The 14,000-nt window shown below is 49.5% G+C and overlaps 1 protein-coding gene across 4 annotated transcripts in view; it reads left to right on the top strand.

Moving 5' to 3' along the window:
• Window positions 1–3,018: 3,018 nt before the first annotated feature.
• The window catches only part of CRTC1 (CREB regulated transcription coactivator 1), a 41,988-nt gene continuing 31,006 nt past the window's right edge, over window positions 3,019–14,000 (top strand). For all 4 annotated transcript variants that reach the window (XM_071799624.1, XM_065858614.2, XM_065858613.2 and 1 more), the window contains exon 1: window positions 3,019–3,198. In XM_071799624.1, coding sequence (XP_071655725.1) covers window positions 3,073–3,198 — 126 coding nt within the window. In that variant the 5' untranslated portion in view covers window positions 3,019–3,072. The remainder of the gene's footprint in view (window positions 3,199–14,000) is intronic.

Here is a 14,000-nt window from a genome sequence, read left to right as displayed (position 1 = left end):
ACCTCTTCCCCACAACCCGCTCGCTGGCGGCTGCATCTGCTCCGAGGAGCCGCAGGTTGCTCAGTAAGGAGGGGTTTTTTCAAGAAAAGCAGATGTGAGCACCCCAGCCGGCTTCTCCAAGGACTCTTTGTTTGCTTCTTGATTCTCAGTTACAAGAAACTTTCTCAGAACACGGCTCAAGGCTGGGGGAGACAGAGCTGCTGTCCCGGGGGATCCCATCGCAGCTTGCTGCTGAGATCGAGTTGTTCTCACGTGGCCCCATATGTGCTCGAGGTGAAGATGGCAGGAGACATAAATAACAGTGATGGTGTGAGCTCACCATTTGGTCAAATGCATGGCGTATCTCCTTCGGTGGAGGAAGAAGGAAACCTGGCACCCGTCTGAAACGTCTCCTTGCCTTAATGCACTCAGGATTTACATTTTCGGCTGGGTCACGCACTTCACAGCCATTCAGATCCACCCACACCCCAGAACGTGGAGTGCTGAGTGGGTGAGAAATTCCAGAAGCAACTCTGGCAAACGCAAACACATTGAAGAGAAGGTTTGTTAAGCAAACTGCTTTAAAACCGGAGCATTGAAGAACAGAAGCGGGGTCCAGGCTGCACGCTGGAATCCAATCTGATAAAGAAACAATAAGAACAGGGAGTCTTGTACCGGGGGGAAGTTGTAACCCCCCCACCTCCCTGGCCATCTGCGTTCCCTCCCTGCAAACCGCAGCCAACAGGGGAGATTTCACTCCCTTCCATCTTGGGAGATCCGAGAGGGGAACATTTATCAAGTTTCATCTCAGGCACTTAATCTTCTGGTGCTACAGAAGAGGCAGAGTGGCAGCTGGGTCTGAAGATGGTTGATATTACCACCTATGGTATTAAATCCGGGATAACTCAGCAAATTATTTATCATTGTCTCGCTTCTCAAGCAAAAACACTGTGGGTAATCGGTATCTTACTGTTAAATCTTTATGATTTATATGCTTTTAGCATGACAGGCCAATTTTGCAGGTCATGTGCTGTTCCTGTACGCAGCCAGAGGGTATTTAACTGAACGTGTGTGCTGGTTGTTTATTCCTGGTGAAAAATGCAAGAAGTGATTCGACTCACATCTGTCAGGAGCTACAGGGGAATGGCTGAGCCTGCGGGGCCTGGATGGGCTTTACGTCCCAGCTCTGTTTCCTGTGATGGTATCTCAGCTTGTGCTAGAGACCCTAAGTGCAAATTGGCAGCTGGAATTCAGGGTGGGACGTGACTTTGTGGCTGACACTAATCCTGACGGTTTGAGCTGAGTCTCAGCCGTCCGTCTCCAATGGCCTTGCAGCGGCGGATAATTATAACATCTGATTTTTACGTGGGCAGGAAATGCTTATAAATGACCGGCGAACTGCCTGAACCAAGGCCGCCAAGGTGAAGTGAGAGCAGAGTCTGATTTCTTTGACCTGATAACTCAACCATGACAGGATTTGGTTGCTGGAGTAAGGGCTGCTCAGGGGCAGAGATGCCCCCCAAAAAAAGGAAAGTGTCCGCTTTATAGCTTTGTAAAAAAGAAAGTGCAAAGGGCAACGTGTGGGTGTTGGGAAACAGTACTGTGAGGATTTATTTATGAGTGCTCGGTGCGTGCGTCCCGCGTGTCGCGGCGCTTTGCACCCATCGGATGTTAACACAGCTGGAATCAATGGCTCGGCAGCCTGAGCTGGTGTTTCCAAACGTCTCGTGTCCCAGCTGGGTCGGCTCTGTCCGCCATCCCCTCCTCGGGACAGATCCGCTGCTCCCACACACGCACCGGAGGGGGAATAACCCGCCGGTGGTGTTGACAAAGAGCTGGGGCTCACCGGGACACGCGCGACGCCGCAGGAGTGGGAGAAGGAGGAGCTGGAGGTGCTCGCAGGATCCGGCAGCGGAGATGCGCTCGCGTGGGGAGACCGCACCGGTTTGTTCTGCGCAGAACGGAGCTGCTGTAGCATCTTCTGCTTTGCTGGACTACAGGGGACCAGGAAAACTGGAGAGTTTCCCAATTACTAAAGCTTGCCTAGAAATAATGCTTTTACTTGCTGTCTTATAGAATCAGGGAATCACGTTGGTTGGAAAAGACCCTCGAGATCATGGTGTCCAACCATAACCCACCCTGTCCCAGCCCCATGTCCTGAGAACCTCCTGTCCGTCTGTCCAGCCCTCCAGGGACGGTGACTCCAGCACTGCCCTGGGCAGCCTGTTCAATGCCCCACAGCCCTTTGGGGGAGAAATTGTTCCCAGATCCAACCTCAGCCTCCCCTGGTGCAACTTGAGGCCATTTGCTCTGCTCCTGGCGCTTGTTCCTGGGGAGCAGAGCCCGACCCCCCTGGCTCCAAGCTCCTTTCAGCCAGTTCAGAGATCAGAAGGTCTCCCCTCAGCTCCTGTTCTCCAGCTGAACCCCCAGGTCCCTCAGATTTTTATTAAATAATTAAAATAGATACTTTATATGTGCCGGTTAAAAAAATACTTGGCTTTATATAGATTTGGGATTTAGGTCTCCCCTTCAGGGTAAGGAGTTTGCTGTTTGAGCACCCCGTGGGCACACACAAACGCACCCCCCATCTTTTTTCTGGGCGGCATCGCCCATTCGACCCCGTGTGCACCGGAGCCCACAGAAGCCAGCGGGAAGCGCCCTCCGCCGCGACGCGCGGGACCTGCGCGAATCCCGGGGACGCGCCACTGCGGCGGGGATGTCCGCGGGCTTCGGAGGAGGACGCTGTGGTCCCCAGCGAGCCGCACCCCGGGAGGGGACAGCGACAGGGCTGGGGGGGAGCGGCGGAACCGCCCCCGTACCGGCACCGGCACCCACCCCGCGCCACTTCGGGGCGCCCGCCCGGCAGCGCGCACGCGCCCCGCGCACGTGACGCCCCCTCAGCAGCGCAGGCGCGTAGCCGGCCAGCGCCCCCACCTCCCCGCGCACGCCGCCGGCCGCCCCGCGCATGCGCCCCTCCGCCCCCTCACCGCCCCCTGCCGCCCCGCGCAGGCGCCCTGCGTTCCCCCGCCCGGCCCGCCCGGCGCATGCGCGTCGCCCCCTCCGGCGCGGGGAGGGGGATGCGGACGGGGGAAGATGGCGGCCTCGAACAACCCGCGGAAATTCAGCGAGAAGATCGCGCTGCACAACCAGAAGCAGGCGGAGGAGACGGCGGCTTTCGAGGAGGTCATGAAGGACCTGAGCCTGACCCGCGCCCACCGGGTGAGCCGGCGCCTTCCCTCCCGCCTTCCATCCCGCCCGCGCCCGCGCGCCCCCGCCGCAGCCCGGCCGCGCGCGCCCCCGGTGGAGGCGCTGGGGGGGGGGGGGGAGGAGGGGCGGCGTCCCCCGCGGCGCCCCCGGCCCCGGGATCAGCGGCGGCGGGCGGGGCGGCGGGCAGCGCCCCCTGGCGGGGCGGGAGGCGCCCCCGGCGCGGGGCGGGTGGCCGCGCGCCGCCCCCTCACCCCCCCCTCTCCCCCCCGCCCCCGTTCCCCGTTTCCCCGGCGCCGGGGCCGCCGCGAACGGAGCATCCTCCCGGGCGGCGGGAACAGGTGCGCTCCGCGGAGCCCCGGGGCACGGCCTGGCTCTGGGGGAGCCCCGGTCCTCCCGGTGCAGGCGGGGATGTGCGCCCGGGCCCGGCTGGATGGGGCTCCCCTGGGATGGGTCTGAGGGGGCGACCCGGCTCCTCACCCGGGATAGGCTCCGGTTCTGAGTGGGGGGACCGGCTTCCTCACCCCAGGACAGGCCCGGGCTGAGGGAGGGGTCCCCGGCTCCTCACACAGGACGGGGCCCGGCCTGAGGAGAGACATCCAGGTTCCTTCACCCGGTTCTGTGAGGGGATCCCGGTTCCTTCACCCGGTTCTGTGAGGGGATCCCGCTTCCTTCACCCGGTTCTGTGAGGGGATCCCGCTTCCTTCACCCGGTTCTGTGAGGGGATCCCGCTTCCTTCACCCGGTTCTGTGAGGGGATCCCGCTTCCTTCACCCGGTTCTGTGAGGGGATCCCGCTTCCTTCACCCGGTTCTGTGAGGGGATCCCGCTTCCTTCACCCGGTTCTGTGAGGGGATCCCGCTTCCTTCACCCGGTTCTGTGAGGGGATCCCGGTTCGTTCACCCGGTTCTGTGAGGGGATCCCGGTTCCTTCATTTGGGTCTGAGGGGGGATCCTGGTTCCTCACCCAGCACAGACCCAGATTGGGGTCCCATCCTCCCCCCGCTGGCCCCAGGAGCCCTTTTCCCTCAGGGCCCTGTGGAGCATCCCCAGAGCACCCATGGGTGCGTGGGGACCCGGCGGGCGCTGCCGGACTCGGTGTCACTCCAGTTGTTCCTGTCACACTCCAGTTGCTGTAGGTGCAAATCGCTGCACTTCAAACCCTCCCAAGCTTCTGATGCCTCTGCAAAGCCCGTTGGTGGTAATTAACAGCGTAATGAAGGTGCTTTTCGAACATCAGATGCCTTTTCTGGTTCACGTATAGCGGTGTCAGAGCTTTTCTGCGTGGTGCTTGTCTCACCTGTTTGTGTCAACATTTTTCGTTTTAATGGTTTAAGGAAAATTTACCGTCTTCTTTGTGGCCAAACCTTGGTGGGAATGGGAACAAGAGAACCTACAGTTGAGTTTGCAGTCAGATGTTGCCTTTTATTCCTCTGTGTCAAGGCAGGGTAAATGTTTGTTCTGAATTGGTGCTGCTGCTGGTCAGGTGTAAAAGCAAGTCGTGCTGCTTCTGGCGGCTCCTGCTCGGGAAGGTGCGAAGCCAAAGCTTCGCTCGTGATAAACTATTTGTTGCTGCTTCGTAGGGTATGCGGTTCAAGTTACTGTTCATTGAGAGCAGAGTGAGGACAATTTCGAGATGTTTGCAGTCACAGGAGTCGTTTCTTGCACCTCTGTCATGCCTGTGTAGCTCAGTCCCACTTAAGCGCCAATTACTCTTAAAAAGAGTTCCTCAAGTCTGCAATTACAGGTTGGCCTCCAATTAACTCTTACAGTTAGCATTCACCTTGCGCAAGATTAAGTCGGAATCCTAGTTCAATTTCTCACAAATCCGGGTGTTCCTAACCCAGGTTTTGCAGAAGGAAACTCATCTTATTTTCAAGAACAGGGTATGGAGAGAAGGACCCAAGATGAATGAGGTATCTGAGGATTCTGGGTACTGAAGTGATGGAAACACTGACCAAATAGCTGAGTAAAATGTCTCCTTTGTAGAGTTTTTCTTCTAAATTCCATGATTTCATCTGTCTCTAAAAGGCAGTAGAAAAGCAAAAAGGGGTTAAGCACGACTTTGCTGTTTGCTCTCATTTTCATTTGGCAACCAACACTTTGCTGTCAGTTTGGAAATGCGTTACTCAGTTTGTGGAAGCAGCCCAAAATTTCTGTTGCCTTTTCATTATTAGTAATTGTCTTTTTTGCAATGTTTACCGTCTTGTCTGTTGTATTGTTCGTTCCTGGTCCTACAGAGGCACACAACTACTGTTCCACCATTTCTTGTGCGTACAAACGCTGTTTCTGAGCTTGCTTTCTGCACTGGGAGTCTTCCACCTATGCTGTTCAGACCATCTGAGATTTTTAAGTTACGATGCATCTTTCTTGCCTAGGAAAAAACCAAAATATGATATTAACTCCTCCTTTATCACCCTCACCATTCAGCTGGAAAAAAAAAAAGCTTTAGAGAAATAAATGGCTTTGGTTTCAGAAGTGTCCCCCCGTTCCCAGGAGCAACAAAGTCCTGTCTTTGAGCTGGCACATTCAAGAATGCATTTTAGCTTTCCTGGGAGACGCAGACCTTGCGAAGAGTTGTGGAGGTGGGTGGCCGACAGGCACTGGAGCTGCTTAATTGTCTGTTGAGTGGGACCTTTGTGTTTATAATGCAGAGATTTCTGCGAGTCCCATAGTAACAAAGTGGGTGAGAAGAGGAGGAGGGTTTTTTCTGTGTGGCATTGACTCTTCTATTTTGCTCGTGGCTCTTTTTTAAATTGTAGAACCACACTGATTTTTGTGTTTTAAGGACGGGTTGTTTACCAGGACCTACTCTCAATTTCTGTGGTGCTTGCTGCCTTACGTGTATTTACTCATACAAGGCTGTTGCTGCCCTTTAATATTGTAATTAACAAAACATTAACATGCAGGATGATGCAGGTAGTGCTGAGCTCTTCAACGTGCGGCTCTTCGAATGCAGGAGAATGTAAGATTTTAAAGAAAAATTGGGCGCAGCTTGTGACCTGCGTTTTGAAGGGGGTTCTTTTTCATTTGGAGATATTCTCAGGCTGCCAGGATTGGGGTTTTTTTTGATATATATTGTTAAAGTGACTTAGTTTTGAGGGATTTCAACCAGAGCTGTGTTCGAGCTCCCTCTTGGTCTTTTCCTGCACATAAAGCCCTCCCACATTTGAAAAAACTCAAGTAAAACCCCCTTAGTTTGTATTTGGATGTGTGTAAAACACAGGCACAGGCACACACCTCCCCGTAACAAAATTTGTGCTTACGTATGACACAATCACTGGCTTACTCGTTCCTACTGGCTGTGGAATAGATCAAAACGCCTCTTTGTACGTTCACAGATCATCGTTTGATGTCGATAGTATGCAAAATAGTATTTAAAAGCTTAGTTAAATCAGGAATGCTAATCTGTGGTTTTAAAAATGAGAAACGCTAATGATGATGACAGCGTCACAATGTTTCCCAATGTCTTCAGCATGTTTTTATTGAATAATTCGATAAAAAAGAAAATCCTGACTACGCAATAGTATTTTTGAATGTCTGAACGATATTAAAGAAATGCATCAAAATCAGGACTGAGCCTTCCAAGCACAGAGATTAATCCTTTCAGCTGGAAGTGGTTTTGTTCAAGTTAATAGTACCATGAGTTTCTCTCAAAACACAAATGTTAATTTTCCAAGCTCTAGATGGTGGTTTTTTCTTTGTCACTTTTACACATACAGGGTTTGGACCCTATATTTGCACATTTCCAGGCCAAGAAATAGGTCGTTTAGGCTCCATCCGTGATCTTGCTCCAACTTCTCTGCTGAAGGGGATAGAACCGCCACCCAACCCGCTCCCCGCATCGCGTCTCCATCCGTGAGCACCATCACTCTTTGACAGTCCCCGGCTGGGCGAGGAGCTTCGTGGAACGCGCTGCAATAATGGTGCAGCGTCGGTCATTCTTTGACAGAATTCCTGCGGACGGGAGGGGAAGGCGCGGAGGTGAGGCTGCCGCAGGGGCACAAAGAACCCCTGTTCTTGTGCAGCTCTCGCCTTGGCTGAGCGCGGCTGAGCTGTCCAAGGTAAACACGCCGCCGGCTGCTGATATGCCGTGCTGGAGAACGCGCGTTCCTCCGGCAGCAGCATAACGCTGCTTCTGCGAAACCCACTCAGGGCCTTGTTGTAACGTTATTTATTTTTTTTTTTCAAGGAGACAATGACTTTTTTTATGATTCTTCCATCCTTACCCCGTGTTACAGCTGCTTGCTTCAGCTCTCAGACAAAGGCTTTTTCTGTGCGGTGGCCAAGTCTGTCTGGTTTAATGATGTAGCAAAGCTATGAAGGATCTGCGGGCGCGTGAAACTGTGATTGTACAGCCGCTTTATTTCAATGTATTAATTGTAATTCGCGGGACGAACGTGTGGAACTCAAAGTTTTCTTTAGCTTCAGCAGCGGAGAATGTTCGCAGTAATGTGCGTTTATAGCAGCTACTCATTTAGTAACAGATACGTTGTGCAGGTTATGTACAGTCAGCTCTTCCTACTCTTTGAAGGGTGATTTGGGGTTTTCCCTTGAAGCAAATTTCCGAGCTGCAAAGCAGTTCGGGCAGAGCTTCGCTTCGCCTGGCGTGCAGGTCCTGCAAAGTTTTAGGTCTGGATACACATTTTCTTGGTCTTGTGTTTACCAATTGAAGTTGGTGGTTTTGATGGGTTTGAGTCGTAGTTGTGAATGTGGGAGCTGCAAACCCACCAAAGTTACGGACGTGGCAAAACCATCGATCTGCAGGAGCTGGCACTGTGTCCATCTGATGGGTGGAAGGACAGAGGTAAACGAGCGTTCTCTGCGGAAATAAAGCATTAGACCACAAAAAGGTCCAACAGGGGTTGTTCCTTAAAGTAGTTTTCAAGAATATATTATATTGAAAAATGATTTTTAGTAGCCGTGTGACCTAGGCACAAACTTTCTTCAGCACCTGTTAGATGAAAGAGGAAAGAGCTGTTCTCTACACAGCGCAAAGAACAAGGGAGGGGAAAGCCCCAAGGCCAGGTACACTGCAGGGCACTTCTCAGCAAATGTAATACTCTATCTTAAAAAGATAAAGGAAATAAGCTTTTCTTTTTTAAACTAACATTTCTGCTTGCGGTGGCTGGAGCTTTGCTCTGGGGTTTTTGGAGATGTGCTGGAGTGGCTGTTGCTTTGCAGCTGACAGGATTGGAATGAGTGAAAAGAAGCAAACTCTCCAAATCTGGAGGGTTTTTTCGGAACACCAGCTTGTGACGGTGTTTGTTTGGTGACAGTGACCGGTGACGATCTCGGTGCTGCTTCCCTTTTATTCTTTTGGTCTCAACTGCTTCCATTTTGATAAACAAATGTGGTCCCGAGGGCTTTGGTCTAATCTTGGGGTGGTACCCAAATGTGAGTCTGCATTAACTCACCAGCTAAGACCAGCCTATCTGATCATGCGTAGGAGTTAATATTGAAAATGCTGCTTTGATCTGGTTTAAATGGTTTTCTGTGGCGTGTTTAGTGCTGTGTAAGTGATATCCAGGAGTGAGATTTCTGTCAAGATCTCCAGTTGTGCTTGTCGAGCCAAACCAGCATTGCAAAAGCGCATATTTGTCAACCGGGGATGTTTGTGTATGATCTCATTGGTACTTTATAAATTATGAAGTTGTAACCAAGTGTTGATAATAGTCCTGCTTTGCAAATTATTTCTTGGGAAGTGAAAATTCTTCCCCTTGTACCAGAACAATCCTTTGCAATAACACAACAACAACACACGCCCACAAAAGTGGGTTTTAAATAATGAGGCAGAGGAGGATGAAATGATGCATTCTGGCTTGGGGCTTCAGTAATAATTCTACAGCACTTCATGATCCTTGTCTAAGAGTCTGGGTTTTACAGGCAGTTTTCTCCGTGTGTGTTTGACTCTCTTGCCTGCTTGGTCTATCACTTTTCTTGATGACTGGGAAAATGTTCTCTGCAATGTCCCCGCTGGGCTACTCGCTCGTGGTTTTTAGTACGGTTACTTATCACTACATAGTAGTAAGATGTGTTAATGGCAGACTGCAGGTCTGTTAGATGAATTTCAATTAATTTTGATACCCAGCTATTACTATTTATGTTAGTAATATTTTCCTTGGACGGCTGCGGTCTCAAAGGGGAGGGAATTTGGGTTCATTTTCTAAAATATATGTATATTCAGGCAGATGGTGATAGTTCTCAACTTGGAAAGCATATCAGTTACTTGTGACCGGCCTTTCTGTACATCGGTGCCTCTTTAGCTTGTTGTAGAAGCAGCATCTTGGCGTGATGTGGGGCTTTGTAGAAGGATTTTCTAGCTCTGGGGTCCTTGAGTGGTGTTTTGACATCAATAAACTGGATTAAGGGAAAAGAAATCCACCTCAGTGGCAAAAGGGAAGACAGCGATTGTTTAATATACTGACTTTTCACCTTTTTCTCTCCTTGTGAAGTCTTACACCAGTTATTGCAGTGGTGTTACTGGGCTTCTCCTTGTCCTGTCTGCACACGCAGTGGACAAGTCTTGTCTTTGCAGGTTTTTAATTGCAATTTGTCCGATAGCGAGGGAAGCGCAACACTAATACCTTAAATATTGTGCAAGTTTCCACCAGCCTACTCAGCTTCTAATGTCTTATTGACCTCCTCGTTGTAATTAGATTTTTCTGTTGTGCGGTGAAATGGTGATATTGTACGGACCTTTTGCATTCGGAGAATTGTGGCTCTAATGGGAGGCATTTTTAATACCTGGAGAATTGTCTGGTGCTTTAAGAGCTACAAACAGTTTCCTGAGCTGCAGGGGAGGGAAGAACACGCTGCAGGGACCGTGCTGGATCTGGGGACAGGTGACGGGTTATCGTGGAGTCGTGGGCTGAAGGTAAATCACCCATTTCTTCTGGACCGGTCGGTTTTTACTCTCAGGTGCTCTCGTGCTCGCTGATGAACTCCAAAGAGTGCAAACACACCCGGCTCGTCTCCTCATTTACGAAACTTGTAGGGTTACGTAACTGAATTTTCATTCTTTAGCTAAAAATAAAAAATGGAACATAAAAGCTATTTTTATCTTGCTTAATGAGGGCATCTCTGCTTTTATTTGATCTTTTCTGAGACACTTCGATGGGAGGAATGAAGATGGTTTAGGAACTTTTTTCTGAGCCTGGACCCTCATTCTCTCTTGTTCTCTCGAGTGTTGTCCATCAACCAGCAAACAGATATGTTGGCCTGCTCAGAATATTTCCTATAGAAGTACATTGTTAGCTAATAATGATCATTAAATCGATTTTGAGAACGTTGTGCTGGATGTAAACATATCAGGGAGGCAAAGAGTTCTTTTTGCTATCAAATAATCAACGAGCTTCCAATCAGAGTCCTCCCTCTCCGCTGTATTATATTGAATTATCAGCAACATACATGCCTTTCTCTTTTTGAAACCCTTTCAGAAAAGAAGGGTGGCGTTTGCAGAGCTACCACGGGATCTGGTTTGTTTTTAAAAGCAGTTTGGTTCATATTGTAGCTCCGCTTGGCGCTCTGCCCGGCGATAGAGCAGAGCTCTGAAGAATAGGCACTATTTTAAGTCTCTCGTTGTGCTGTATCCTGTTTTTACTTGCTACTCAGTTGTGACTGTTAAGTTTTAAACAGTAAACCTTTGTTCACCAGAAATAGCAAAGTGTTTTTAAACACAGAGTGACAGCCTGTGCATTAAATTTTACTATTTATTATTATTTATTTATTCCCGTTCTGCAAGGTATGTTCTTCACGATTCTTTGCCCTCAAACCCCCAAACATCAAATAGTTCATAGCAGTTTATTTTTAGGAGGAAGTGAAATGCAGCTAATATGTACAGAAGTGCCGCTGTTCAAATTTCTGCTGGTGTAAAACAGAAATAACTAATAATATGTAAAATACAGCATGAAATGCTGCTGCTTTCTTCCCTCCCCTCTCCGGCTTTCTCTGCAAAAGTTGAACATTGTGGTTCGGGTTCACAAGAAGAAGGATTTTCGATCTGGGGTGCAAGGCGCGTTTGGGGTGGTTTATAAATAGCAAGTGTCTGCTAGGGGCTGAGATTTTTCACTTTCACATGAATCTAGAAGGCACTTGGGGGTAGAGGCCCGAGGACGCGTGTAATTTTTATAACCCCGTTTCCTCGCAGTTTTATAGCTGAGGAATCTGGGGAGTTGGTTGCAGCTCCTGAAGGAGAATCTAATGGTGCCTTGGAATTTGTAGATGACTCATAACAGGACAAAACAATCCAGTTAAGTGATTTGAGGTCTTAAATAATCTCTTCAACAGGAAGGTGAAGAAAACATCATGAACTCATGAGGAATAATTGGCTCTCTTGGAGTGCTAAAAGTGCAGCGCTGGCGGGTTGGCAGCGATTCAGGCCATTCCTGGTTCAGCCTTGCTGATCAATATGGATCTCAGCTCTCGTGAATGAAGTTTATTTGACCACACTATAGTGTTTTTAGCAAAGCCGTGTTGCAGTTACCAGGTGGGAGAAGTTGATCTGGGCTGTGTCTCGTCTTCCCAGGTCTGCGTTTTTGCCTGTTCTCTGCTCTTTCCCCCATGAATCGACCAGGTGACCAAGATGGTTTTTGGATGAGGAAAAACCTACAATAACAGCTGCACGTGCTGAAACGGAGAGAAACCCGTCTTTGTGCTCCTTTGCTCTGTGGACGTCCTAGCTGCAAAAATCAAATGGTTTTAGATAGTCCCCAAAATAACCCATTAGAAATACCTTCCTCAGATGACTTACATTGTCATAGACAGTAGGAAAAAGAATTTACTCCATCATCTCCTTTCTCCTCTTCGAAGCACAGAGTCATTCAGGACTGCCTTCATTTTGTAGAGGCTTTAATGCAGCTGGGGGGGTCCCAGGCGGGTGTTCCAGTCAATGCAAACCCTTGGAACCTCCCGGTTTTACTGGTAAACAACTGGAAGTGCAGCATAGATGTCACACTAACAGGTAACCTTTAAGCTTAATCAGCTTTAGGAAGTCTTAAGTTAGCTATATTGCTGTTCCCTTTCCTCTGACAAGCAGATTTTGTTAGTTTATTGATGGAAAGTGCTTCTTCTGATGCCCAGTTTGTTTGTTGTTTGTGCTATCTGGCTGAGCTCCTCTGTCCTTTCAAGCTCTGGCTCCATGGGGCAGAGGCTGAGGCTTCAGATCCCCTTCCCCTCCTGCAGCCCCTCGGCCTCGCTTTGTTTGACCTGGGACGCTCACGGGCTTTGCTTCTGCTCCTTGAACTTGGTGTTAATTTCTGAAGTCTTAGAGCTTATTTGCGTGTGTTAGAGCATCGGTAGAGCCATCAAACAGTGTATTTGGTAACGTACTCTAGGTCTCCACAGGTAGAAATCAAGCGCAGTGCTGGGCTTGTGTTCGCAGCTCTGCTGTGAGTTCAGAGTTGGTTGTGAAATGTCTCCGTGTGGCAGAGACAAAGCTGTTGTTCTTCTGTGGCTGCAAAATTCCAATAGATTACAACAGATTCCTTCTGCGTTTCTTTTTCTTTTCTTGAATTTTGGTTCTTAATGACTGTGTTTGGCTGGCCCGCCGAGTTTTTCTGTTTGTGTCCTGACATGTGGATGCGCTAATGGAACAAATACTTGAAAATGACTTAAATGACAGTTATGGTGATGGAAGAGTAAACAATGATGTAGCAGTTCTAAAAGCAGGGGTTCAAATCCAGTTCATACCATATGTCTGGATCTTTTCGTGGTAATTTTCACTTAGTTTGTAGTAGACATTTGGCTTCCTGGCTTGGCTTGGTAGTACTTTGCTCTGCAATATCTATTGCGCTGGGATGCTAATAACATTAGAAGGCCAGCTATGATTGGCAGAGGTAACAAGGGAGGCTTTTTCTCGGCTTGTCTGCACTTGTCTGTCTCCAGCCAGCGCTACAATCTTCACTTCTATGAAAATAAAAACATACTAAAATTGAAAAAAAAAAAAAGAGGCCCAAACATTGCAAAACAATTTGTTACAAAGCTGCTGATGGAATGTTTGAAATCCCGAGTGGCCCAGGCGGAGCAGCTGCTATCAGTGCGGATTATACCTTTCCTCTAAACTTCAGCCCTCATTTCCTTGAGCAGCCTTCCTGCAGGAACAGCTGCGCGCGGAGCCTCGGCCGCCCTTGGATCCGCGCTCCAAACCGCAGGAAATCGGTTACTTTAACAATCTGGCTTGATGGCGTTTCTTCCTGATTGTGACAGCCCAAATGAGAGCGAAATGCAAGGGATTCTCTTTTTTTTGCTGTGATAAATGAGGCTGTGTAGTCCGTCTCCATTAGCCAAAAGAGCTGTGAAGCAGCAAGCTGCGCTTTTTCTATCCCGGCGTCGCTCTGGGTGCCGTGTTCATTGGCGGTGTTGCCACGAACCGTTGGTTATTCAGAAAGAAAAGAACAGTGTCACTTACTTTGCAGCAGGCACATTTAAATGTGTTCTGAGATGCTCCACTCCCTTCAGCATCTTTGTTGTCCTGCACTGGACTCTCTCCAGCAGTTCCCTGTCCTTCTGGAGCTGAGGGGCCACAACTGGACACAATATTCCAGGGGTGGTCTCCCCAGGGCAGAGCAGAGGGGCAGGAGAACCTCTCTGACCTACTGACCACCCCCTTCTAACCCACCCCAGCTACCAGTGACCTTCTGGCCACAAGGGCCCAGTGCTGGCTCATGGTCACCCTGCTGTCCCCAGGACCCCCAGCTCCCTTTCCCCTCCGCTGCTCTCTAATAGGTCATTCCCCAACTTACACTGGAACCTGGGGTTGTTCCTGCCCAGATTCAAGACTCTACACTTGCCCTTGTTCTATTTCATTACATTTTTCCCTG

Source organism: Patagioenas fasciata, chromosome 27 (assembly GCF_037038585.1).
Source record: "Patagioenas fasciata isolate bPatFas1 chromosome 27, bPatFas1.hap1, whole genome shotgun sequence".
Taxonomy (NCBI): domain Eukaryota; kingdom Metazoa; phylum Chordata; class Aves; order Columbiformes; family Columbidae; genus Patagioenas; species Patagioenas fasciata.
This window is presented reverse-complemented; position numbering and strand designations above follow the sequence as displayed.